Here is a 24,252-nt window from a genome sequence, read left to right as displayed (position 1 = left end):
ATTTCCTGCATGCAAACTCCTCTCTCTCTCATTCAAAGGAACCATGTGAGTTAGGTCACTCTTCCTTCAGGACTAACATACATTCTCTCTCAAAGGAGTATATCACACTGAGCTTTGGGGGGGATATTCCGGCTCACTTCCGAAATGATTGCACTTCCAACGATGCGGTTTCACATCGTAAAGTGAAAGTGTTATCAGACACCATTGATTTCTATGGGAGCCCCTTGCGAATTGCTTCAGCAGTGTTTCTGAAGTCACCCCTCATTTTGGTTAAAGCGGGGGAAAAGTGGCTTCAGAGAATTCGCTTCCTGGCTGCCTTCGATTGCACTGCAATTTGGTCTGGTGTGGAAAAGCACTCCGATGCCACCCCCTTGGCCCCTGCGTCCTGCTCCGTCATTCCCCTCCTCCTCCTTCTTGCCATCTCCTCTCTGCCAACGAGCCAATCCCATCATCCCCTGCATCCCCTGCGTCTTCCTAGACCCTGATCTGCTCCCCTCCTTCAGCCTCCCACCAATCCCATCATCCTTGCCTTCTCCTAGACCTGGATGAAGGATGACAGCTAAGGAGAGGGCAGGGAAGGATGGCAGCATCCAGAGCCCCACTGAGCATGTGCAAAGGTGCCGATTCCAATAGTTGACCCCTCAAAGTATGCTCTGGCATGGTAATACAATGTGCACTCACCCCCCTTTGCTTGAATCCACATCACGTGAGTTGCTTGGAATCGAACTGACTTCGCTTCCCCCTCAATTCGAAAGGGCAACAGAAAGGCAACCAGGTGTGGAAAAACATCACATTTTAACCTTAATTCGCATTGCTAGACAGGAGTGACTCTGGATCTGGTGTGGAAAAACATCACACTTTGCTTTGCTAGAACAGGAGTGACTGCGGATCTGAGCTGCAACCCCCCCCAACCCATGTGTGATAAGGTCCAAAGATTCTCTCCTGAACCGTCGGTCCTCCATCGTCCTCTTCTCTCAACTTAATTTGAAAAGACGGTGCGATAAATATTTCTTCTCAACCTGAACTAGTTGCTCCCTAGATTAGGATATAGCTTTTATGTATATATATCAGCCCTCCTTATCCAAAGATTTTTAATCCATGGATTCAAGCATCCACGGCTTGGAAATATTCCAAAAAAGTATGAATTCCAAATGCAAACCTTGATTTTCCATTTTATATATGGGACACCATTTTGTTGCGCCGTTGGATTTAATGGGACTTGACCATCCATGGATTTCATTATCTTGGAACCAAACCCCAGCAGATAACAAGGTCCCACTGTATAGATGGATGGATGGATGGATGGATGGATGGATGGATGGATGGATGGACGGACAGATAGATAGATAGATAGATAGATAGATAGATAGATAGATAGATAGACAGACAGACAGATATTAGCACATAGCCCCTTATGTATATATAGATTAAAGCCATTAGTAAACTTTTGTTTGAACTACAAGCTACTTGCGTTGTTTTTGGAGCCAGTCTCAGTTCTTAGGGAAGCATAGCTAGACAAAGTTGGACATTTCTGCTACTCTGATTATTTAAAGCTAGACCCTAATAGGCTTGGCTTTGGTATTTTTGATATTTAAATATTTTTGTTTCCTTACCAAATGCTGAAGCTTTAGGGAACTTAAATTACTCTACAATTCTCCCTATAAGGAGAGTTGGGCTTGTGTTCCTTGCAGTCCTGTGCACTAGTGGAAATCCACATTTGCAACTTTTGTGGATGTGATTATTTGTGGATTTGGTTAATATCTCCTCTCTAGGAATCTCTAGATCCTCCTGTGCAACTCTGCTGGAAATCGACCATAGAGTTGTGCTGGAGGACCTAGAAGTTCCTAGAGAAAATACTTCTGTAGGCATTTGTGGCGCCTCCAGCATGATTCTATGGTCAGCCTCTGGCAGACGTTGACCATAGAGTTGCACCGGAGGACCTAGAGATTCCTAGAGATGTAAAAATACTGGGTTCTTTTTTTAATCTGTGGTTTTTCCACATTCGTGGGGGTCCTCTGCCCTGAACTCCAGTGAATGTGAAGGGAGCACTGTATTTCTGGGGGAAATGTCGCAAAAACATGCCAACAATCATTGCAAGGAATAAACCTTTTAAGCAGGGAAAAAAAGTCTGACATGATTTCCTCCCCGTCTTCGTTTAAATGTGAGAATGAAGCCAAAATTCCCATTTCTAAATTGAATGGGATAATTCTCCCGGGAGATCTGTGTTCGAATGCTAAGAAAGCATGAGAAAACAGCTGTAAGTGGAGGCTGCCCTCTAGTGGTCACTTGCAGCATTCCTTTGTCTTCAAGGAACAAGTTGGGACTGCCTTATCTGGAACAACTGGGATCAGAAGTGTATTGTTATTGTTGTTGTTATTATTATTATTGATTTTGGACTTTCCCCCCAGGTTTTGGAATATCTGCATATGCGTAATGGCATGTCTTGGAGATGGGACCCAAGTCTAAAAAGGAAATCCATTTATCTTGCACATGCCCCTTATAAACATATCTGGAAGGTAATGTTATAATAGTGTTTTTAGTAATTTTGTGCATGGAAGTTTGCGTCCACTGAACCATCGGAAAGCAAAAGTGTCACACTCTCAGCCACCGATGTGGGCAATTTTTGATTTTGGAGTGTTTCAGATTCAGGCTTCCAGATAAAGGAGACTCAACCTATATATATGTAGATGATATCTTGGGGATGAGGCCCACGTCTTGGCACAACATCCATGTATGTATCCTATACACCTTGAGATGGCCATCCAGCCTCTGTTTAAAGACTCCCAAAGAAGGAGAGTCAACCTGTACTACATTGGTGCAACTACTAATATTCCATTGGCACTCCATTCTGAAGTGTCACCCAACGTGGTCCATACCCCTTGCACACCCTTGCAAAAAGAAATACACACACAATTAAAAACTCCATGTTTTATTGATTTCGGAGAGCGGCATATTAATTTAAATAATAAACAAAACATCCCTGTATAAAAATTAGGTAGACAGGCACACCAGGGTCGCCCCCCCGTCACCAAGCATCCGAGACCCCCGTCTCTGCCATGGCAGCCATTTTGTGTGCAAGACAACGCACATTGCGGAATAATGGTCAGTGAGGTGGAAAGGTCTGTTCTCACTCATTGTGCTCCGCAATGCCCAAGCGCTCATTTGAGAAAGCTGGACTTCTGTGCCTTGCAACCTCTGTACGACGGAAAATTGTCAAGAGAGGCAAGGCACCTTTAGCTGAAGCAGCCATCCTCATCACTACTAGAACATGCACGTTGTAAGGGACCACTGGGAAATGTGGTTGTCGTAGCTTTTTTGTGGGTCTTTCAGGCTATGTGGCCATGCTCTGGAAGAGATTCTCTGAAGATGCCAAAGCCACAGATGCAGGCGAAACGTCAGGAATAAACTCTTCGAGAACATGGCTTCCTAGTCCGAAACACTCACAAAAATACTATGGATGCCAGTTGTGAAAGGCTTTGACTTCGCAGTGGTTTTCCTATCCTGCCAAGTCATAAGCAGAGGGATTTTATAAAACAGAACAAAAGATATACCTGCCTTTCATAAGAAATCTGGAAAGCAGACTATTTGTATGAAGGCGTTGTGTGAGGAGCTCATACGGTATTCCTCCAGAAGGATGGAATAATACTACGTACTTTCTTTCTCTTGTTTTGATGACTCAAAACTTTCCATAGGAGTTTATCACACAAAGGAGACCAGGAGTTTATCCCATGAATATTGAAGAAAAATCACCTAATGACGTGCAACGATTTCACATGACGTCGCACAAAACCTGCCGTCAAAGTGGTCAGAAAGAAGCATCAACGCGCATCTTTTTACTTTTGGGATTTCAGCAACAACGCATTTCCGATATCGCTTCATTTGCACAATTGCACGTGATAGTCATTCGCGCAGTTGCTTGCCATTTCTGCTTCATTTGCAGGATGCTTTAAATGTGCCTTAATCTCTCTGTAATGCCGAAACCAGTCCCAGTGTGATAAACTCCATAGACTCACAGCTCTGACCATCAGAAAGTTCTTCCTAAGGTTTCAGTGGGATCTTCTTTTCTCTTCATATAACTACAAGCCGGGGTTAAAATGAGAGTGTTTCCAGACTCCCAGCATCAAGTATCATCTGGCAGTTTTAGAAAACATGGCACCAAACCTTGCAAAGCAACAATTCCAAGGCCTAAACATCCCCAAAGACCTACTAAAAAGGCCAAAGAATGTGGACTCTAGCCAGCATTATCTGTGGGTTTCAAGGAGAAAACTGCATACTGAGTGCTGGCCCTTTGGGGCAATGCTTTTAAGAGGAGGAAACATCCCCCTTTCACCCATCAATCCTCCAGTTTTCTTGATGAAGCTGCAGTAATGGCAACAAAAGAGGAAGCTCTCTCTTGCAAGAACCTGTGGCCACCTTTGCCAAACTCATGCTAAGATGTACACAGAAATACAAAGTCAATGCAAGACTGAAGCATAGCAAAAGTTAGTTCTTGGCTGGCCAGCCAGCCACCCAGCACCTTTTAAGAATATGCTTATTAATTTTGTTAACATGTATATCTCCCTCCCTGTTTTCCAATGAATTCAAGGTGACAGACACATCTCTCCCTATCCTTACAGCAACCTTGCAAAGTAGGACAGGCTGAGAAAGAGTGCAACCAGTCCATGTTTCATGGCTCAGTCTAACATCATAACCATTACACTACACAGCCCAGATTCACAACAAAGATTCTTCAGAAATGAATTTTTAAAATAATAATAATAAAAAATCCAAGTTGTCCCTCCTTACGAAGACGAAGCTACTCCTGAGCAATGCCAGCTAACTTCTCCAAACAGTAGGATTTCCAGGGTTTCAGGCCCTTTGCCTTTTTCCCCAGAAGAGGAAATACAAAATAAATTATGCAATCTAAATTTTCCAACAAAGAACAGAAATAAATTATGCTTGATAAAATAAATCCACGGATGCAAAAGTATTCCCAAGCATGTCCGCTCAGGCCTGAGTCCCACTGAATTCGTCGATGCACAGAATCACAGCCTCACATGGTTTTTAATCACCCTCAAAGTATTCCTTGGAAGTGCATTACACATTGCAACACCCCTGCGAGGTAGGGCAGGACTCCTGGGGAGGTCCTTATTTTTCGAGGCAGAGAGTTAAAGCACTGACAGTGTGGGATGGAGGGAGGGTTTGCTCAGGTTCCTTTCTCTGAAGGGAACTTGGCTGAGCAAAGACTGTCCTAGAGACCGACTGGGAACTAAATTGGGAACCGAAGGTCTGGACATCCTCCATCCAATGCACACCTCAATTTTCCTTCATGCACAGCATGGATCTTGTTCAAGCACCATGGAAGAGGACAGGAGACGGACTGCACCTCACAGCATCCTGCAATGGTACAGGCTGATAGATCCGTGAGCATCTGGAGAACCTGTCTCCAGGATCCATGGAGAGCCATTGCTTTGTAGTGGAATGGTTCAAGGTTCTCAGAATAAATAGCGCGGCTTCCATTTACAAAGCCATTTCCCCCCCAAGGTTTCCCAATGGATAAGACTTCTTCTCGCTTGGCGTGGCTCTTCAGTCCATCTTGTGTACATAGCTATCCACGGTCGGGATCTCCATGTCCCGTTCCTTGACTGGATCGACCATGTCCTGGTACCTTTCACCACGATGGCAGGCCAAGGATGGACCCCAATTCGGCTGCGGTTTGCAACAGGTGACAAGGCGCTGAAAAGGGAACATATGTTCAGGTTTTATCAGAAAATGGAAAATAGGACACAGTTAAGAGGCACCAAAGTACAGTAGTTGGTTAAAGACTATATTGTTCAGGGAAGCATTTCCAGGTAGCGTGTGACTGTTTTTGTTTGACATCTGATATTTGGCCTGATGTCTGTCATCTGATGTTTTTAACCTGTTGTTTGCTTATTTTATTCTAGCTTGTATTACTATCTACTATTATATGCATTTGTTATTTTTTTTTAGATTGTATGCCACTGACAGGTTTTATTATTCTTATCGATTTTATCCATTCTGTGTACAGCACTGGGCAAATTTATAGCGCTTTATAAATAAAATGTAATAATAATAATAATAATAATAATAATAATAATAATAATAGGTCTGGTGTAACTCTGGGGTGATACAGACTGGCACTTTATGCTGGCCTGTACACACGGTAAGGGCTGAGCATCTGTACACTCAAAGCCCTTACCGTGCAGCCCGTCCACATAGTGCACACCATGATGACGCACGTCGGGCGCAATGCCCAAACGGCACTATGCGCAAGGGGGCTTTATGATGCCACGCCGCGGTGCTTATGACAGCCCTTCCAGGATGCAAAAAGAAGCCCCTTTTTGGGACTTCTTTTTGCTCCTTCCGGCAACTGTGCCATGTAGTTGCCATGGCCTCCATCCGGGGCTCGAAGGGGCGGTGTTGAGCCACCCGTCTGTAGAGGCCTTCTGTGCCACAAAGTGTGGTGGCAACAACCATAGATCAGTAATTCCCAAATTTGGTCCTCCTAGTGTTTTGGACTTCAACTCCCAGAAGCCACAGACTGGATGCCACCAATTGCCATGGGTGTTACACATTTTGATCAGGTCACACGCATGTTCCTTGGACACTTACCTGCCACAGGCTGCCTTGTGCTTTCACTATCTTGTAAACCGCAACCACGGGGATCCAAATGAGGCAGAACATGATCATGCACCAGCCGACCGCTGATCCCCAGCCGGGATACTTCACGCTGCCGTACATTGGAGGCGAAAAGGTGACCAAAGACCAAACCAAGATTGCCTGTTGGGGAGAGGGAAGAAGACACAAGAGCCAAGCTCAGACCAATGGGATGGCACAATGGGGACTAAGATATAGAAGGGATGCAGCGTAAGTAGACTCAGTCTGGTTTTGGTATCCAAAATCCCTCCACAATTGGGCCTTTCTTATTCCTGGACTGTACTCTTCATCTGCATCAACATCAACATTAAATATTTGAAGGGATGTCATACTGAGGAGAGAGCAAGCTTGTTTTCTGCTGCTCCAGAGAATAGGACCCAGTGGAACAATGGATGCAAACTACAGGGAAAGAGATTCCACTTAAATATTAGGAAGAAATTCCTGGTGGTCGGAGCTGTTTGACTTTGGAGGATGATTCCACCTTGGAGGGTGGTGGAGTCTCCTTCTTTGGAGTTTATCAACAGATACTGAATGGCCATTTGTTGGGAGTGCTTGGATTGTGCATTCCTGCATGGCAAAAGGTTGGACTGGATGGCCCTTGGGAGTCTCTTCCAACTCTAAGATTCTATGTATTAAAAATATTCACAATTTTTCTCATTTGACGGTTACTTCACAGTAGCAGCCAGCATCCTCCACGTTAGTGGGTTGGCGAGTCCATTCCAGGTTTTAATGCAAACTTTATGGGAACTATCCAAAAACGGGAATGTGTTCAACATGCAACTTCACTCCTCTGGAAAATAGTTGTGTCATGCTTTCTCTTTTGACTGGATCTTGCATGGCCAAGACGGTTTGCTACCGCCAAACCTGGCCAGATAGTGAACTGTGTCTCTATCTACGGAAATTGACATAATCTTGGAATCGCCTTTACAGGAAGAAAACTATAAATGCCAAGTCTTTTGTGCCAGGAAAGTCATAGGACTGGGTTTGGCTGGCTGAGAAGAAAACTCAGACTCCGTGTTCTAGGCCAACGTTTGCAGGGCAACAAGGAGACAATGTTTCGCTACCTTCACTGGCACATTCCTACCCAAACTGAATATCGATGTTCATTGTTTCCTCTACAGCGGCTGAGATAAAATGGAGTACATTAAAAGGAGAGGAATTTCCTAGCAGGTGGGCATGGAGTGAAAGGGGACTATTGACTGAATAGGGATTATTACACTCCATCTATTTTAGCTCCAAAAATGGCCACGAGGGCAACCTCTACTCTTGCTATTTGTCCAGCATCCAGTATTCAAAGCATCCAGTATTCATACTTCCTCTATGCATCAAGTTTCCTATTAGCAAACATGGCTAACAGGTTCACCCTGCAGCTATAGGCTATAAATGCGTGTTGTTGCCCCCAACATGGTTTGCAAATCTGGGTTTCTTAGCATGAAGAGAAAACACTGCTTGTGATCAGAAACCTCCTTGAGAGATCTTGGCTAGTACATGTATCCTGTTCATGACATGTCTGCACATAAACCTGCAGCTATGCATGTGTATGCTTCACTTTGGATGGGGCCCAAGAAGCTGTTTGCTACCTTCCTTTTGCAAACCTCCTTTTTACCCAGCAGCCGCCAAGCTCCATGGGGCCATTTTCATAGGCATTGACTGGCTGGGGGAGGTCTGCAGTCCTCAATGCAGGGAAGAAAAACCAGTAACTGTTATGCAATATTCATACCAATACTAATATCTCTCAGGGGGTTCCAAACGCTTGCAATGCAGGGTGCATCTACACTGTAGAAATAATGCACTTTGACACCACTTAAAGGGCTGCAGCACCATCCTATGGAATCCTGGGATTCATTGTTTTGCAAAGTCTTCAGCCTTCTCTGCCAAAGAGTGCCGGTGCCTCACAAAACTACAAATCCCGGCATTCTCTAGGATGGAGCTGCGGCAGTTAAAGTGGTGTCAAAATGCAGTTTCTGCAGTGTAGCCTCTAGTCCCATGCAGGGGTGCAATTCTTTACTAGTTTTCATCCCCAAGAAAGTAAAGAGTTGAAAGGAGCTACTTACAAGCAAGAGGCAAGGGGTGATGACAAACCAGCTAGCTCTCCACCAAAGCCAGAAGAGAAAGCTTTTCTTCCCGATCATCATTTCGATGTCTTCGATAAATCGGTTTCCTCCTGGAGAAAGGGGCCATGCACACAGCAGAATGAGAAATTGGTCCTTGCAGATAAATACGGATGCAGAATATCCTGCAATTGCAGATCCCCCAAGACCAGAGTATGGAAACCTTTGCTCATTTTGCTCTTGCTCAGAGGAAGGGAACACTAAGTTTTCTCTTAGTTAAGCATTCACCTTGAAGTAGCTGATGTAGAATTTGGGTGCTTATTTCTAGCATTTTTGAAATGTGTCCCTTTGTTTTAATCCAAGGTTCTAAATTTATCAAAAAGTGTTTAGATCATGATTAAAGATCCCAAAGGATCAGATATGATTATTGTTGGGAGAATGGTGAAGATAGGGACTTACCATAAATCCAGCAAATCCCTGCCAGCTCAAGGACGGCTGCAAAAAGGATTCCCCATCCAGCGCAGAAATGATCCACCAGGTTGACCCAGTAGATTCCTGCCTGTAGGAAAAGGACAGGGAACAGGTTAAAGTGCATCTCACACAGAGATCACAGAGTGTTTTCACCTGTTTATCCATGAAATTATAGGATGCCAGGGTTGATTCCGTAAGTAATGAGGCTGAAATCCTGTTGGTGTCTTATGCGTGCAAAAATTCACCTACGGAAGCACTGCCATTTTATGCATATATGGACATTTTACAGGCATGCACACATGCATTTCCCATCTATGCACATGGACAACTGGTTATGGGTTCAGTTGCTTATTGCATTTGATGCCTTGATTCAGGTTCATAAAGTTGTCTTTCAATACAAAGGCTTTGCAGTGCAATTAATGTGTAACTCTGTATATAGAGATTTAGGCAACCCCAATGTAGCATCTCAGCCAAGAAAAAGAAGAACCCACTTCATGCTGCAGCATTCCTCATTGTCTCATGGAGAAAAAGTCAAAATCAATGCCAGATTTTTGCATAAGCTCAGCATACTACAGTTTAGAGCCTTAGATTAGAAAGGGGAACGGGTCTTTAAATGCAAAAAGGAAAAAAAAAACAGTTCTAAAACTTCTGTTAGAAGAATACACATCTTTTGGCAAAACTGTGTGGTCTTGTCGGTGGATCTGGCCTTTGTTTTAGTTTGAATCTCAAAGGAGCCACCCGAGGCAGGGATCTTGTGGATGGGTTTTAGGTCCCTGAAAATTCAGCCTAGAATCCAGAGTGAATCCACCACCCCAATGACCTGGAGGCAACCAACCATCCCCGGCTGGACCTCTAAACCTTGGCACAGTTTAGTGACCTCCATTAATGGGTCCCTGGTTCAAATCCTACCTGGGTGACACAGACCAGCCCAAGCAGAAAGAGCAGCATACATAAACCGAGTGTCACTGGCATCCTCATTTTCTTCATCAATTTGGGGAAGCTGTCCTGGATGGTGGTTGTGATTGTCTCTGCAGGAGGAAGCAAGAAGATGGTGGATGGTGTCCCTCCTCTAAACCAGCGTTTGACTTAAGCCCTATGTCGGTCTCCCAGAAGCCCAAGGGAAGTCCAGTGAAGTGCAACTGCACTTCCGCAGTGACTCCACTGTCGGTTTTACAAGGACTACACTTGCGTTTACAGGAGCTATCTGATGTGCTGAAGCTAATTCAGGAACAAGATTCAGCACTATAGAACAGGAGTGGCTCCTGTAAAATCCAAAGTGGAGCCACCCACCCCAACCACCAACCGCTTCTAGTGGACCGATGTCCATGTGCCCCAGGAACACATTTCAATTAGTTTTCAAGGATCTATGAGTAGCATTGTCATAAGCACAAGTGAGGCCCTCTAAGTACTTTTGAACCATAATTCCCATCATCCCTGACTATCAGCTGTGCAGATTAGGGCTGATGGGCATTATCAGTAGAAAGGACCAGAAGACAATGGCATCGCTAGGGTTAGTGTCACCCGGTGCAAGGATGCAGTTGGCACCGGTCAATGGCCCTGTCCTGTTCCTTCTCTCTTCCTCACCTGCCCACCTGGCAAGCCACAGAAGGACATGGGAGGCTGGATAGGCAGGCAGGTAAGTCAGTGGATGGTCTCACCTTCCCTTTCTAGGAGGGACTCACCAGATGTTCGACCTCCTTTGGGGTTTCACCTGATGTGGCCCACACCCCTTGCACCCTTCTAGTGACACCTGGAAGGCAACATTTGGTCTCCTGCAATGGTATAGAGGGTCCAAATCCCACCTGACACCCAAATTTAATTTCAGAGAAGCACCAGATAAGCAGGACCATGGAATGGGCCACTGTTTATCTGCAGTGCATGTAACAGAGCCCTTCATCTTTGCATCAGCGGACGTGGTGCATGAAGCCCACCTGGAGACCTGTAAGAAGACTGAGGTGCCCAGTAGCTTAATTCAACCACTGCTTACCTATAGTAGCAAACTGGGAATCGAGGCCCAACAGCAGTAGCATGAAGAAGAACAAAAAGGACCAGAGAGGAGCCACTGGTAGCTTTGAGAGCGCCTCTGGGTAGGCAACAAATGCCAGGTCGAAGCCTGCAGGGAGCAGAATTGGTCGCAATGTTAGGAGGCATCTTATGGGCATAGACAACACAGGCCATGGTGCAAACCACTGGAAACTGAAGCTATGGTGTGAATGTTCATTACAGTCAAAGACCAGCACTGTATTTCAGACTATAAAGGTGTATACAATGATATGCCATAAGAGACAATCTTGGACAAGAGCACATAGTTAAAAGTCTCTCTCTCTTTCCATCCCTCTCTCTATCTCATAAAATTTAACAAAAAGAGTCTGATATATTAAATGGGAGCTGTCTGCAATTACTTTCCTACAAGCAACAGCAGATGCATGCAGTCTTGCCACTTTGTGCATAACCTGATAGTGCAGGTCTGGCAATAAATAATCCTCATATAATGTGTCAGATCTCCCTGGATGTTTCTGGAGAAATTGGGTTAATAATATCAGACACAAATAATAACAACATGGATGATGCCACAATATACAAGAGGCAATTTCCGCAGCACACACGTTGTGCAACCGAAAAGCAATGTCAGTTGAACCAGAGTCAGGACCTTTGAGAGACTAGAATTGCCATAATCCATAGCTAGAAAGACCAATGACCATGCTGGCTTGGGGGTTCTGGGAAGTGTAGTCCTCAAAGGTTAAGTTTTCCAAGCCTTATGACCTCTACATAAGGATACAGCATAATATATATATATATATAGATAGATAGATAGATAGATAGATAGAGATAGAGAGAGAGAGAGAGAGAGAGTGTGCTAGGTTCCGACTACTGACATAACTAAGTTTGCGCACTCCTCTCACCTGAATCAACGACCTCCGAGACTTTCTTGTCTGCCTTGAAGGCCATGTGTCCCAGGATGGAGAAGATGGCAAAGCCGGCAAAGACGCTGGTGAGGCAGTTGATCACACAGACGAAGATGGCGTCCGAGTAGCAGTTGTTGTGGAATTTGTTGTACGAGGAGAGGGCCACCAACCCACCCCATGCGACCGAGAGAGAGAAGAAAATCTGGGTTGCTGCATCTTTCCAGACCTTGGGAATGAGAGAGAGAGAAGCAATGCAGGTTGTTGCATTTAAAATGCCCTAGAACAGGAGATCTCAACCTTCTTAATGCTGCGGCCCTTTAATACAGTTCCTCATGTTGTGGTGACCCCCAACCATAACATTGCGGTGTCTAGGTTCCTAAGACCATTGGAAATATGTGTTTTCTGACGGTCTTAGGGGACCTCTTTGAAAGAGTCGTTCAACCCCCAAAGGGGTTGTGACCCACAAGTTGAAAACTGCTGCCCTAGAGGTTGAGATGTGTTTGTATGTATGTGAGACAGTATTTTAGTAATAAACTAAAAAGATGCACATGAGTGTATATCTTACACTGAGATTCCTCCCCCTAAGGACTGGGGCCAGATTCTGCATATGGGAATCCTACTTTTTGGGACGGGGGACACAAACATGGCAGTAGTTTATATTGTGTGTGTTGTGTGCCTTCAAGTCAATTCCAACTTATGGAATCCTATTGTGGGGTTTTCTTGGCAAGCTTCTTCTGAGGGGATTTGCATTGCTATTCTCTGGGTTCAGAGAATGGGACTTGCCCAAAGTTAGCCAGTAGGTTTCCAAGCCAGGATTCAAACCCTGGTATCCCAGTTTCCCAGTCTAACATCCAAACCATTACACCATGCTGCCTCCGAATGGGAGGTTTTAAATGATGGAAGATAGCAAGGTTTGACATGCAGGGACTTCTAAAATCCCAGGTGCTTTAAAGAGAGAGTGAAGAGAGGATGCTGGAATTTTCCAACAGAAAAGAGGATGCGCAATGTGGGATCCTCTGCAACCATTTGTATACAAAGTCCAAGGTGTAATGTTTGGTTCAGCCTGACATGCCACCTGCTGGGGTCCTACTCACCTCTGCTTCTGTGAGCTTGGTGAAGTTGGATTGGGTCCCAATGTAATACTCAATGCCTTCCCGGGCTCCTTCCAATGTGGCGCCGCGTACCAGCAATATGATGAGGACGATGTAAGGGAAAATGGCTGTGAAGTAGACAACCTGCGATAGGGAGAGGAAAGGAAGCCAGGACTGAGAGAGCTACATTGGCCTGAGAGGAGGGATATAGAGGAGAGAGAATGGCGGGGCAGATCCTTAGCAAAAGAGACGTTTCTATGCCAGCCATTGACCAACAAGGTCCTTGGTCTCACTGAATTCTGAAGGATCTTGTCATCCTTCAGTTCAATGTGGACTTGGCCTGGACAACTTTGTGCATAATGCATTCCCGCCTGACTGCCTCTGGCCACCTTCTGGACCTTTGGACCATCTTCAAAAAAAGTCCCATGGACAGGGCCTTGCAGTAGTCTGACTGAGACACTACTGGGCTATCATCCTTTCTTTAATCCTTTAATACAAATGCCCTGACAGATTTTGGAAACAGATTTTGTCATCCGCAGAAACCGTGACACATCGGCAAGCATTGTTTGCAATGTGTGTGTGTGTGTGCGTGCGCGCGCAGACGCTCCTCTTGGCAGCATGCCACAGGAATGTAACCGTTCCACAGGAATCCAAGGATCACCCCCAAGAGAGTTGCAACAATAATGTAAACCCATCCTAATGAACCAATTTCGTTCCTCCTACATACATGCCCACAGAATTCCTTTGGAAGCTTCCTGTAGGAGGGAGCAAATTGGCCTGGAGTTGGCGACAGTAAATGCTGGTCTTCACAGAACCACCCAGCAATGCAACCAAGGAAGGGAGTTGGCTCCTCCTTGCTTAGGATTAAGGGTTTCACCCAGCCAGTTGGGCTGGTTCGCCTGCCACAAACACGGCCGTCCGGTTTGCATCCACCATCACCATGCGCCAAAATCATCTGTGCAACTGGCAGAAGGTTTGCTCTTTTGGGCGCTTTCCAGCGGGCTCTTTCAACCCAAGGAAAGCCAGAAAATGAACCAAAGCCATTGAAAGAAAGTGGGTATTTGTGGCTTGCTACTAGCTGAGATGGGTAGGCTGATGGATCGACAACTCTTGCATATTTGGGTTGCCAGATCTCCTAGTTACATTGTCGGTTTAGGACCATCTCAAACCCTGAGATTTCCAATCCTAAACTTGACCCCTGGGCCAGCCAATCATTAAAGAGTATGTACCAATCAAGGTGAAATGAGGGCATTATTCCTTCCCACCTGCTTAAGGAGGTAAAGTAAATAATATTTTACCTAGCTTGGATTGCATCCATGCTGCTGAATGTATTGGGTGGATTGTGTACAGTACCTTAGATAGTGTATTTAACCTTTGGGAGAGGCGGGATATAAATAAAAATTATTGTTGTTGTTGTTGTTGTTGTTGTTGCCAGATGCTGCTGGACTGTGGCAAGAGCAAGTGGTCATTTCATGACTATGGATCCATTGACATCTATGGCATTGTAAGGACCTACTTCCCAGCCTCATGTCTGGGCCTTGAAACCTTGGGGAACTGGATGCTGTTGGCCAGTCAAGGGGTGCTATAGGAAACGGATCACGTTGCTTACCTTCCCAGAAGACTTGATCCCTTTGAATAAGGCCACGGCTACGATCAGCCAGGAGAGGAGAAGGCAGAGGGCCAAATACCACACAATCTCTCCAGTCTCGTCTAATCCGCTCGATCGCTGGAGGACCTTTTTGCTGGAAGACCGAGAGAAGCAAAAGCATCAGCAAGGTTACAACTTTGGAGCAGTTAGGATGGAAAAGAAGGTGCCCAGAGGGACTGAATTGAGCACCTTCTATTTCAGCCGAGGTTGGCTCTGAAGGCAGTGAAATGTTGCCCAAAAAGACATCACAGGGCAGTCCGTTTCTGTCTCTTTTGACCAAGCCTTGCATTGTTTGACATCCAATGCTAGTGGAGGCTGGTGACATCTTTGTCAGTCAAGAAGGGAATCTGCTCTGGGTTAGGTTCTGAACATATATGGGGAGATAGGGTTCAGACTCAAACCCAGAGCAGATGTATCGCCTTCTCCAACATGGAGTCCATCAGTGCCTAGTGTCTGATGGCCAGAGTGCAAGAGAGTTTGTGCCATTGTTATGGTCCTATCTAACCCTGTCTTGGCTGTATAACAGTGTTGTTGTCAAACCAAGATTCAGAAACTCAAAGTGCTGGGAGCTTTCAGATAAACAGGATGATGACCTTCTTTGCCATCTCCACTCCTTGGTGGAGCTTAGAGGCAACTCTCGCAGGAACTGGGCTGGAGGTGAGAATAGATGGTTGCCAATAGTCATCTATCAGCTGGGATCCTGTTCGTCATTTGCTTAGCTGTGAGTTTCCCCTCCCACACTTGTGCTGCGTTGTGCCATTGCACAAAAGGAATGTCAAGCTGGCCTGCCATCCCTGTTGCACCACTGCTTACAGTGAGGGACACATCCTGGCCAGGGTTGCCTATGTCATGCACACTCATAGAAAGCATGACAGCCTGCCAACTCTTTCAGAGGTGGAAGCACTTGTGCAACATTAAAACCCATTCTGGGAACCCCTTCCCTTGGTTCTGAAGAAGTACAACTGCTATGTAGGTTTTACAGTGTAGGTATACAACCCTATTCTGGCTATTGTTCTGAGAGGTACAGGTGTATGCGTTTGCATATGTGTGTGTAAAGGCACACACCTAAAGGCACTAGGCCCCATCTGATCTTGGATACGAAGCAGGTTCAGGTCTAGTTAGTACTTGGATGGGAGACCACCAACAAATACCAGGTTCTGTTTCAGAGGAAGGAACTGGCAAAACCACCTCCAAGGATTCCTTGCTTAAGAAAACCCTCTTAAATTCATGGGTTTTTCTTAAGAGGAGACTTAAAAGCATGTGCGTAAGTACAAACATAGTGACAATTTTAATTGGGATTGTTTTAAAATTGTGATGCTAGCTACCTTGAGCTTCATTAGTGGGAGAAAGGTGAGACATAAATGGGGAGAAAAATGCAACAATAAAATAATAAATAACCAGTTGTTTATTATTTTGAGTGACACCACTTGCATGGGAGGGAGGCAGCTATGGGAATTCCCCCGAGGACCTGCACTTCGAATTTTAATCCTTCCCATTGCTACGCAGTCCATTGCGTGCCGGCATCCGACCACAAACTAGCTTGCCAGGGTTTCCTCCTGACACCATGCGCCAATCCTTCTTGCTCACTTTGCAGCATTTATTCCTCGCAGCATGAGCTCGGCTTTTAAAGATGCCCAACAGGAAATGAAAAAGGTCATGTTTCTGCACATAAACAAGCCCCAGTGCGCCTCTCCTGATGTGCATTCTCACAGACACCCACACAAGTATGGGGTGTGCCTGGTTGGGGTGTGCCTGGTTGCTTCATCAATGCACACCCTGGCATGGTTTTTATTGATCAGCAGAGAGAAGCACCATGACCCACAACGCAACTTGTACCCAAGAGTCATGGGGCAGCCTACACACCTGGCAATTACAGGTTTGCAAGCATCATGGCATGTGCGAAAGACCAGTATCTGCAGAGTGCAGGATCCTGGGTTAATGGGTCTCTGGGCCTGATTTCCACTACCTTTTAAAGGTGGATCACAATTTGGTTTGAACCAATTGAAATGAACCTGGTTCCCATTTAAATTGGTTCGCTGAAGTGATTTGGAGATGCACCCGACCCATTTAACCCACGTCTCTTTGACGCTGACTTTTTCCCCGCGTCTTTTTCACCAAATTGATTTAACGCAAGTGTGAAGCACAAGTGGATCAGAATCAATTCAAATTTGCCCTTCAGCTGGCTGGAACCGAATCATTTCGAATCAATTCATTTGTGAATGCGTACCACAAGTGGGTTATTTTGATACCAGAAAATGACAGAAAATGTAATCGGGCCAAATGAAGTGGGAACCATGCTCCGATGTCGAATCGATTGATCAATTCAGATTGCACACCGATTTATCTGTAAGTGGGAATGAGGCCCTGAGAAGACCTTGGTCTAAACTGCAGTGTAGGAATAATGCAATTTGAGGCTGCTTTAACTGCCATGGCCCAATGCTATGAAATTCTAGGGTTTGGAGTTTTGCAAGTTATTTAGCCTTCTCTGCCAGAGAGCTATGGTGCTACAACGAACTACAAATCCCAGGACTGGTCATTTCACAAGGTGTTTGGCTTCCTCTGCAAAACAGAAGTGAAAAACTACAAATCCCAGGATTCTGTAGGATGGAGCCATGACAGTGAAAGTGGTGTAACGCTGCATTATTTCTACAGTGTAGATGCATCCCAAATAATTACTTTAATGCGCGTTAGCTCTGCGGAACTGGAAGGAATCTCTCCAAGCATTGGACAGGACTTTCTATATGGCAGCAGAGTTTCATCTCTGAGCTTCAGCCCTTCCTTCGACTCTCCCTTCCAGAAATAACATTTGCAGCTGAAAAAGTGTCCATTAAATAATGAAGAATACCCAGCACGGTACTCACTTCCAATATTGCTCGCTGGGCACCTGGGTTTTGGCAAAGACCATGGTGTCGTTGAGGCAAGTCAAATTCTGGTTGGTGACCCAAGTGTAATTGGCATGGATCACGGTGCCATCTTGCATTGTTGCATTGCATTCAGACACTGCAAACAAAGCCGTTATGAGAGTCAGAAGAAAGAAGGGAAAACTGCGGCAAGCCACTTTTAGAGGAACGTTGGCATATACATTTCAACCGATTTCCTTCTCAAAGGAAGCGACAAGTAATTTTAGCAATTTTCTTTCTGCCATGGGAAAGTCTTTGAAAACCACACCGTCTCCGAAGCTCATTTGCAATTCGGGACTGATTCCGTACAAAACTTGCACCTGGTTGCTATGTCTCTTTCTGTGTCTGTGCAATGCTAGGAATGTGGGCACTGCACAGAAAACGCTGTTCTCTGTGCAAAAAGCCAAGTGTGAATTTTGCACAAAACAAGTCTCCAACAACATAATTTTCGGTGAAAAAATAAATCTGTGCTGATGTATTTTTTGCACAGAAGAGGCTGTTTCCTGCACAAAAATGCTACGGTCATATATTTTTTGCACAAGTCCCTAACTGCAAAGAGTAGTTTAAAAGCAATGTTTAAAAAAGGGCCAGGCACAAAAGAAGGGTTTGCAGAGTATGCCTTACCTAAGGGCAACTTGCTGCAGGTATCGTCAGCCCACTCCGGGTCACAATCGGACCAAGGAAGAACACTTTGGAAGGAGGCAAACAAATAGTAAAGGCTGTAGCCAATGATGACGTTGTAGTAGATGGTCACAAACGTCGAGATGATCACCATCGTGATCCCCACCCCTAAAAGGGAAAGAGAGAAGACGTCTCATTTCAGGAATGGAACAGGCATGGTTTAGTTCATAAGTAACTTGACATTGTTTTTTGGGGGTTTTCGGGCCATGTGTCCATGTTCTAGAAGAGTTTGTTCCTGACATTTTGCCAGCATCTGTGGCTTTGGTATCTTCAGAGAATGCTGGCATGGAAGAGAGTGGGGCCTTCGACTTCACCTAGTTTGACATTGTTTTGCTTTGCTTCATCCTTTCGATCCCTTGCTATATGCCCCTAAATTTTACCCTGGATTTATCCATGGGTCATAGTGAAAATACATAACTTTGGCCACAAAACTTGCCCTTGACTTATACATGAGGTTAACTTACGGTATTTTAAAGCCGTGAATGCTTGAATCCATGGATATAAAAAAATCTGAGGATAAGGAGGGCTGAGTGTATATTCTACAGAGATGGAAACTACCTTGGCTTTGGTCTCTGGTATCTTCCAGGAGAAGCCTTCTCACAAAGTTCATCTTTCTATCCCCCCTATTTTCCGCCCCAGAAATCCACCGCGAACAATGCCCACCTTGTAAGAGGGGCAGGATCCTCCAAATGGAGACGGGTCCCAGGCTGGCAAACTGCCCGAGGGAGCATTCCAGGAAGAACAAAGGCAGGCCGGCCAAGGCCAGCATGATGGTGTACGGTATCAAGAAGGCCCCTGTCGAGAGAGGGACAAAACGCCGTTACGGGGATCCAGTTCCGCCACCCTTCTGTGGCTCCGCATGCAATGGCAACAACGCACAAGGCCTGGAGAGACAATGGCTTGCTCCAGGGGAAACAAAGGGATTAGCGGACCCAGTGTGCTTTGATGGGCACAGAGGCCATTGGCAAAACACACAGAAACAAGACATTAGGGAACTGGCATTGCACTCGCTTCTGTTGGCACAACATTGTGTCTGGCTTCAGAGCCCTAGATGGAGTCTAAGCCAGAGCTTCAGAAAAGGGAAAGAGACCAATATAACAGCAAGAACAATAATGTTCAGTATGACAGTCTGCATTTAATAGGGCAAGGTTGGCCCTATTGCAAAGTATAATAACATCCAAATTCCACAAAATAATGATACCTTTAATCAGCCAATTAACTGGAATAATAATAATAATAATAATGGTAATAGTAATATCTTACCCAGTCAGTGTAGAATCCCCCAGCACCAAATCTAAACTATCCCAGAATCCCGCAGCACCAAATCTAAACTGACCTAGAATCCCCCCAACGCCAAATCTGAACAATTCCAGAGTTGTTAAGGAAACCACACCGGAGCTCTGGTGCCACAACAAACTACAGTTCCCAGAATTCCATAGTACGGAGCTGTGGCAGACCAGATTATTTCTGCATTTATTTATTTTGGATGCAGCCAAAGTTCTGCTGATTTACCGAACTCATAGAAGTGAGCGGTTCTGACAATAACTGTCCTTCCCTCTTGCATTAGCAGACTGCTGCTTCTGACAGCTGGCCAAAGGACACACCTGGAAGTTCATAAGATTGCAAGTACACAACCACAATGGTGCGATGCTCCCTGTTTGTACAAGTTGCCAATAATGGAACCAGTTGTGACGTTGCCTTCATCGGTTTTGGCAGGGCGGGCACCCTCATTTCCTGAACTAAATTAATAGCATGAAATGACAGGTGGAATTAAAGGGACAATTAAAAATAAAAATAAAACAAAAAGCCAGGAGAAGGGAGGAAAGAAGAGCTTGTTTGTTTTGTTAAAGAGAACGGTTTGCATATTGCATCTTTCCAAGCAAAGGATGGAGAATGAGATGTTAGATGCTAGCTTTTCTAAGCCACCTTGGATGCATCTACATGGTAGAAATAGTGTGGTTTAGCGCCACTTTAAGTACTGTAGCTCCATCCAATGCAATCCAAGGATTGGTAGTTTTAACAAGGTCTTCAGCCTGTAAAGTCTTCAGCCTTCACCAAACTACAAATCCCAGGATTTGGTAGGATGGACTCATGGCAGTTAAAGTGGTGCCAAGCTACATTATTTCTAAAGTGCAGATGAACCCCTTGAGTTACAGACTGGGAAAACTGCAGGATGATGTTGTTATCGATGACAATAATAACAATTCGTTTACTGTCATTACAGTATTAGCAGAGCTTGGAGAAAAGTATTCTTTCAGATGATACATTGGACGATCTTGGAAGTTGTTGTCCAATACAGTATCTTCCCCAGGTTCTGCTAATACTGTACCAATAGTCAATGAATACCTATTGTTCCCTCATTTGCACAGAAAGGAGTTGGTTGGGAACCCCAAGAACCTCAGCATTGCCTTTTCCAAAAAAATAAAACCCAAGTATCTGTGGGTACAATACAAATTTGACCGTGCATCCCCTTGCTGAAGCCAGCCCAACTTTGGTGGGATTGCCAAGGGCCAGCAAGATAGGGAGGTGGCTAGTGTTTTGCGCCTACCATTCATGACTAACAAAAGCAGCTGAGATTATGGAGACAAGGATCAGCGGAGGCATGCAGGTCAGCACTGGAAATGAGTGCATGAAATTGTGGAGCCCACACAAAAATATTGCATGCCTCCTCTGTGAGTCACTTGTATCTTAAGGGTTGAATGGGGTGAGGAAGAAGCAAAGGTTAGAGAGATTGCTTCTTCTTCTTCTTCTTTTGGAACTACAACTCCTAGAATGCTACGGCAAGGATGGAGGATTCTGGGAGCTGCAGTGTTTGAAAAAGCTTTGGGAAGAGGAATCTTTGGTGGCATTCAACCCGCCCTACAAATAAATAAATTAGGAAATAAATCAAATAGTGGAAGTAATGGTCAGCACTTTGGTCAGCTCCTATGGAGTTCAACCTAGAAGACCCTGGTCCCACCAAGATGGAAGCCACAGCCCTGAGCTCCACTAGATGCTTCTGCACTTCCTACACATTGGAAAAGAAGAAGCCAAGGACCCAATCCTACCTCCACCGTTCTGGTAGGTCAGGTATGGAAAGCGCCAGACGTTGCCTAGGCCCACGGCGTAGCCCACCATGGACAGGAGGTAGTCCGTTTTGCTTGACCAGTTGCCCCGCTCCGTGTTCTCGTCATCCTTCTCGGCAATTTTCTCGGTGGACAAGGTGAACTCCTTGGGAAGGTGAGAAGAGTGGAGAGTGAGTCCTCCATGGATTTATTCACATCGTGGCCCCTCTATCTTAACAAAATCATAAGAATTGGAAGAGACCTCAAGGGCCATCCATTCCAATCCCATTCTGCCATCACAGTCCTCCTTGCGACAGATGTCCATCCGACCTCTGTTTAAAAAGGTGGACCTTCAAGGTGGCACTCAAAGGAGATAACATCCAAAGAGCCCAGGAGAACTGGTGCATGAAGAAGAACAACTACAACAACCAATAGCGACAACAATGTGAAATGATTCAGAGACATAGCCCTGTTTGTCTGCATTATTTATTTATTTATTTATTTTTATCCCACCTTTCTCCTAAAGTGGGACCCAAGGAGGCTAACAACATATATAAACACATTGAAACAACAATATTGGTACTGCAGCACCTTTGAGACTAACAGTGCAAACCAAATAGTAGCATGAGCTTTCATAGACTCATAGACTCGATAAGACTTGGTGCAGCAGCAACAACAACGTAATATGAATAATAGTTCATATAATGAATGATATGGATAATAAATGGGCACAGGAACAATAAGGATTGGTGCAACCACCACAACAACAAGAATAACGTAATGACTTTGCAGGCCCAATGCATCATTAAATGGTGGTTTCCACCACATGATGCGCTGGTCCTGGCATCCAAATAATTACTATTTTCAAGACGTAATTACTACTAGGGCTTCACGCGGGTGTTTTTCATGAGGAACGCACGCAATGAAAGCCATTATTTTCTGCAAAACTTTGGATCTCCCCCTCTCTCAGTTAGGACACCCAAAGGGCTTGGGCAAGAAGTCACACTCTCTCAGCCTCTGAACCCCCTCTGAACATAGCTTGCCAAGAAAACCCTAGGCTAGGTTTGCCTTAGGGTCGCCATAAGCCAGACAGGACTTGAAGGTGCACAACAGCTGATGTAGACACAACAGTCTTGGAAGTCACACTCTCTCAGCCTCAGAGGATGGCCATGGCAAACCCCCTCTGAAACAATATTGTCCAGAAAAGCCTAGGGCAGGTTTGCCTTAGGGTCACCAGAAGCCAGAAAGGACCTGAAGGTGCACAACAACAGTCTTAGAAGTCACACTCTCTCAGCCTCAGAGGACCATGGCAAAATCCCCTCTGAACCAATCTTGCCCAGAAAACCCTGTGATAGGGTCCTCTTAGGGTCCCCAGAAGCCAGAAAGGACTTGAAGGTGCAGAACAACGACCTTAAACACAGCAGTCTTAGAAGTCACACTTTCTCAGCCTCAGAGGAAGCCAAGGGCAAGTCCCCTCTGAACCAATCTTGCCAAGGAAACCCTAGGATAGGTTTGCTTTGGGGGTCTCCATAAGTCAGAAAGGACTTGAAGGCACCCAGCAACAGCCTTAGACACAACAGTCTTAGAAGTCACACTCTCTCAGCTTCAGGGGAAGGCAAGGGCAACACCCTCTGAACCCATCCTGCCCAGAAAACCCTAGGCTAGGTTTGCCTTGAGGTCTCCATAATGAATGGCACCCAAAATAACAGCATCAGCCCCTATGGCTCTCAGACTTTGGGGTCCTCCTTCTCCTTCTGCAAAGAGGAGATCTCCTTGAGGAGCAGCCCCTTTGCAAAGGCTGGCATCCTGGTGCCACTCACTCACTCACTCACTCACTCACTCACCTCCTTCTTGCCGCAACGCAGGCAAACTGGCCACCGGAGCCACCCCATGGCAAGCCCTGGCACTTGGACTCCTGCTAACTCTCTGCCTGCTGCTGCTGCTTTATGTGGCAGCCTTTATGGGGCAGCCTCCTGCCTCCTCCCCTTTGCTGCCTGGGGAAGCACCTGCCTGCCTGGGCTGCCAGAAGAGCAGGAGGAGGAGCTGGCACCTGAAGGAGTGGCCACTTGGCCCCCAATGGGCACCTCTCCCTCCACCTTGGCATCGCCTCCAGAAGGACAGGGGAGACTCTGCTCCAGCCAGACAGTGGTGCCATCTTAGACTGGCAGCTGCAGAGTTTGAAGCAGGTGATGCCCAGCATCTTCTGCATGGAGGCATTGGTGCACCTAGGCAATATTGCCAGCTCTGACCGGCAGCTGCAGGATTTGAAACTCAGGACTGGGACTGGCATCTTCTGCATGGAGGCATTGGAAACTGCCTTCCCACTGAGACAAATATTTGATGCATCCAAGCAATATTGCCAGCTCTGACTGCCAGCTGCAGGATGTGAAACCCAGGACTGGCATCTGCATGGAGTCACTGGAAGCCACTTTCCCCCTGAGACAGTCCCTTGGTCTGTCCAGCCAGTATTGCCAGCTCTGACTGGCAGTTGCAGCTAGCCAGGATTTGAAACAGATGCCTGGGACTGGCACCTTCTGCATGGAGTCATTAGAAACTGCTTTCCTGCTGAGATAAGTTTTTGGTGCACCCAGGCAATATTGCTAGTGCTAACTGGCAGCTGCAGGGTTTGAAACAAGAGATCTCCAGGACTGAGCCTGACATCTTCTGCATGGAGTCTTCAGACACTTTCTGCTTCATATGGAATAATGTGAACTGGTTTGGTCACCCTGGCGCACAAAATAAACTAGAGCTGGGGAAGGGGCAAGAAAAGGGCAACCCAAATGACCAAGGCAAGGAAATGGCC

The 24,252-nt window shown here is 45.7% G+C and overlaps 1 protein-coding gene across 1 annotated transcript; it reads right to left on the bottom strand.

The window, feature by feature from the left end:
• Positions 1 to 2,951: 2,951 nt before the first annotated feature.
• SLC6A14 (solute carrier family 6 member 14) lies at positions 2,952 to 23,347 on the bottom strand. Its single transcript, XM_042477722.1, has 14 exons — positions 23,294 to 23,347; positions 21,453 to 21,615; positions 19,069 to 19,200; positions 18,349 to 18,513; positions 17,686 to 17,824; positions 14,786 to 14,918; positions 13,180 to 13,320; positions 12,083 to 12,311; positions 11,167 to 11,292; positions 10,089 to 10,207; positions 9,168 to 9,267; positions 8,712 to 8,821; positions 6,613 to 6,780; positions 2,952 to 5,715 (listed from the first exon to the last, which is right to left on the bottom strand). Exons 1-14 carry the CDS (start codon positions 23,339 to 23,341, stop codon positions 5,566 to 5,568), a joined length of 1,923 nt encoding a protein of 640 aa, XP_042333656.1. The 5' UTR covers positions 23,342 to 23,347; the 3' UTR covers positions 2,952 to 5,565.
• Positions 23,348 to 24,252: the final 905 nt, after the last annotated feature.

This window comes from Sceloporus undulatus, chromosome 7, assembly GCF_019175285.1.
Source record: "Sceloporus undulatus isolate JIND9_A2432 ecotype Alabama chromosome 7, SceUnd_v1.1, whole genome shotgun sequence".
In the NCBI taxonomy this organism is placed as follows: Eukaryota; Metazoa; Chordata; class Lepidosauria; order Squamata; family Phrynosomatidae; genus Sceloporus; species Sceloporus undulatus.
Note: the sequence above shows the minus strand (reverse complement) of the source record. Positions and strands in the feature narration are given on the sequence as shown.

Excerpts from the sequence above, each read along its gene's own strand:
- SLC6A14 (XM_042477722.1), bottom strand. The coding sequence starts at position 23,341 with ATGGGGTGGCTCCGGTGGCCAGTTTGCCTGCGTTGCGGCAAGAAGGAG. Across the intron at positions 17,825-18,348 it reads CTGCAGCAAGTTGCCCTTAG|TGTCTGAATGCAATGCAACA; the intron begins GTAAGGCATACT and ends CTTTGTTTGCAG. Across the intron at positions 6,781-8,711 it reads TCACCCCTTGCCTCTTGCTT|GCAATCTTGGTTTGGTCTTT; the intron begins GTAAGTAGCTCC and ends TCTCCCCAACAG.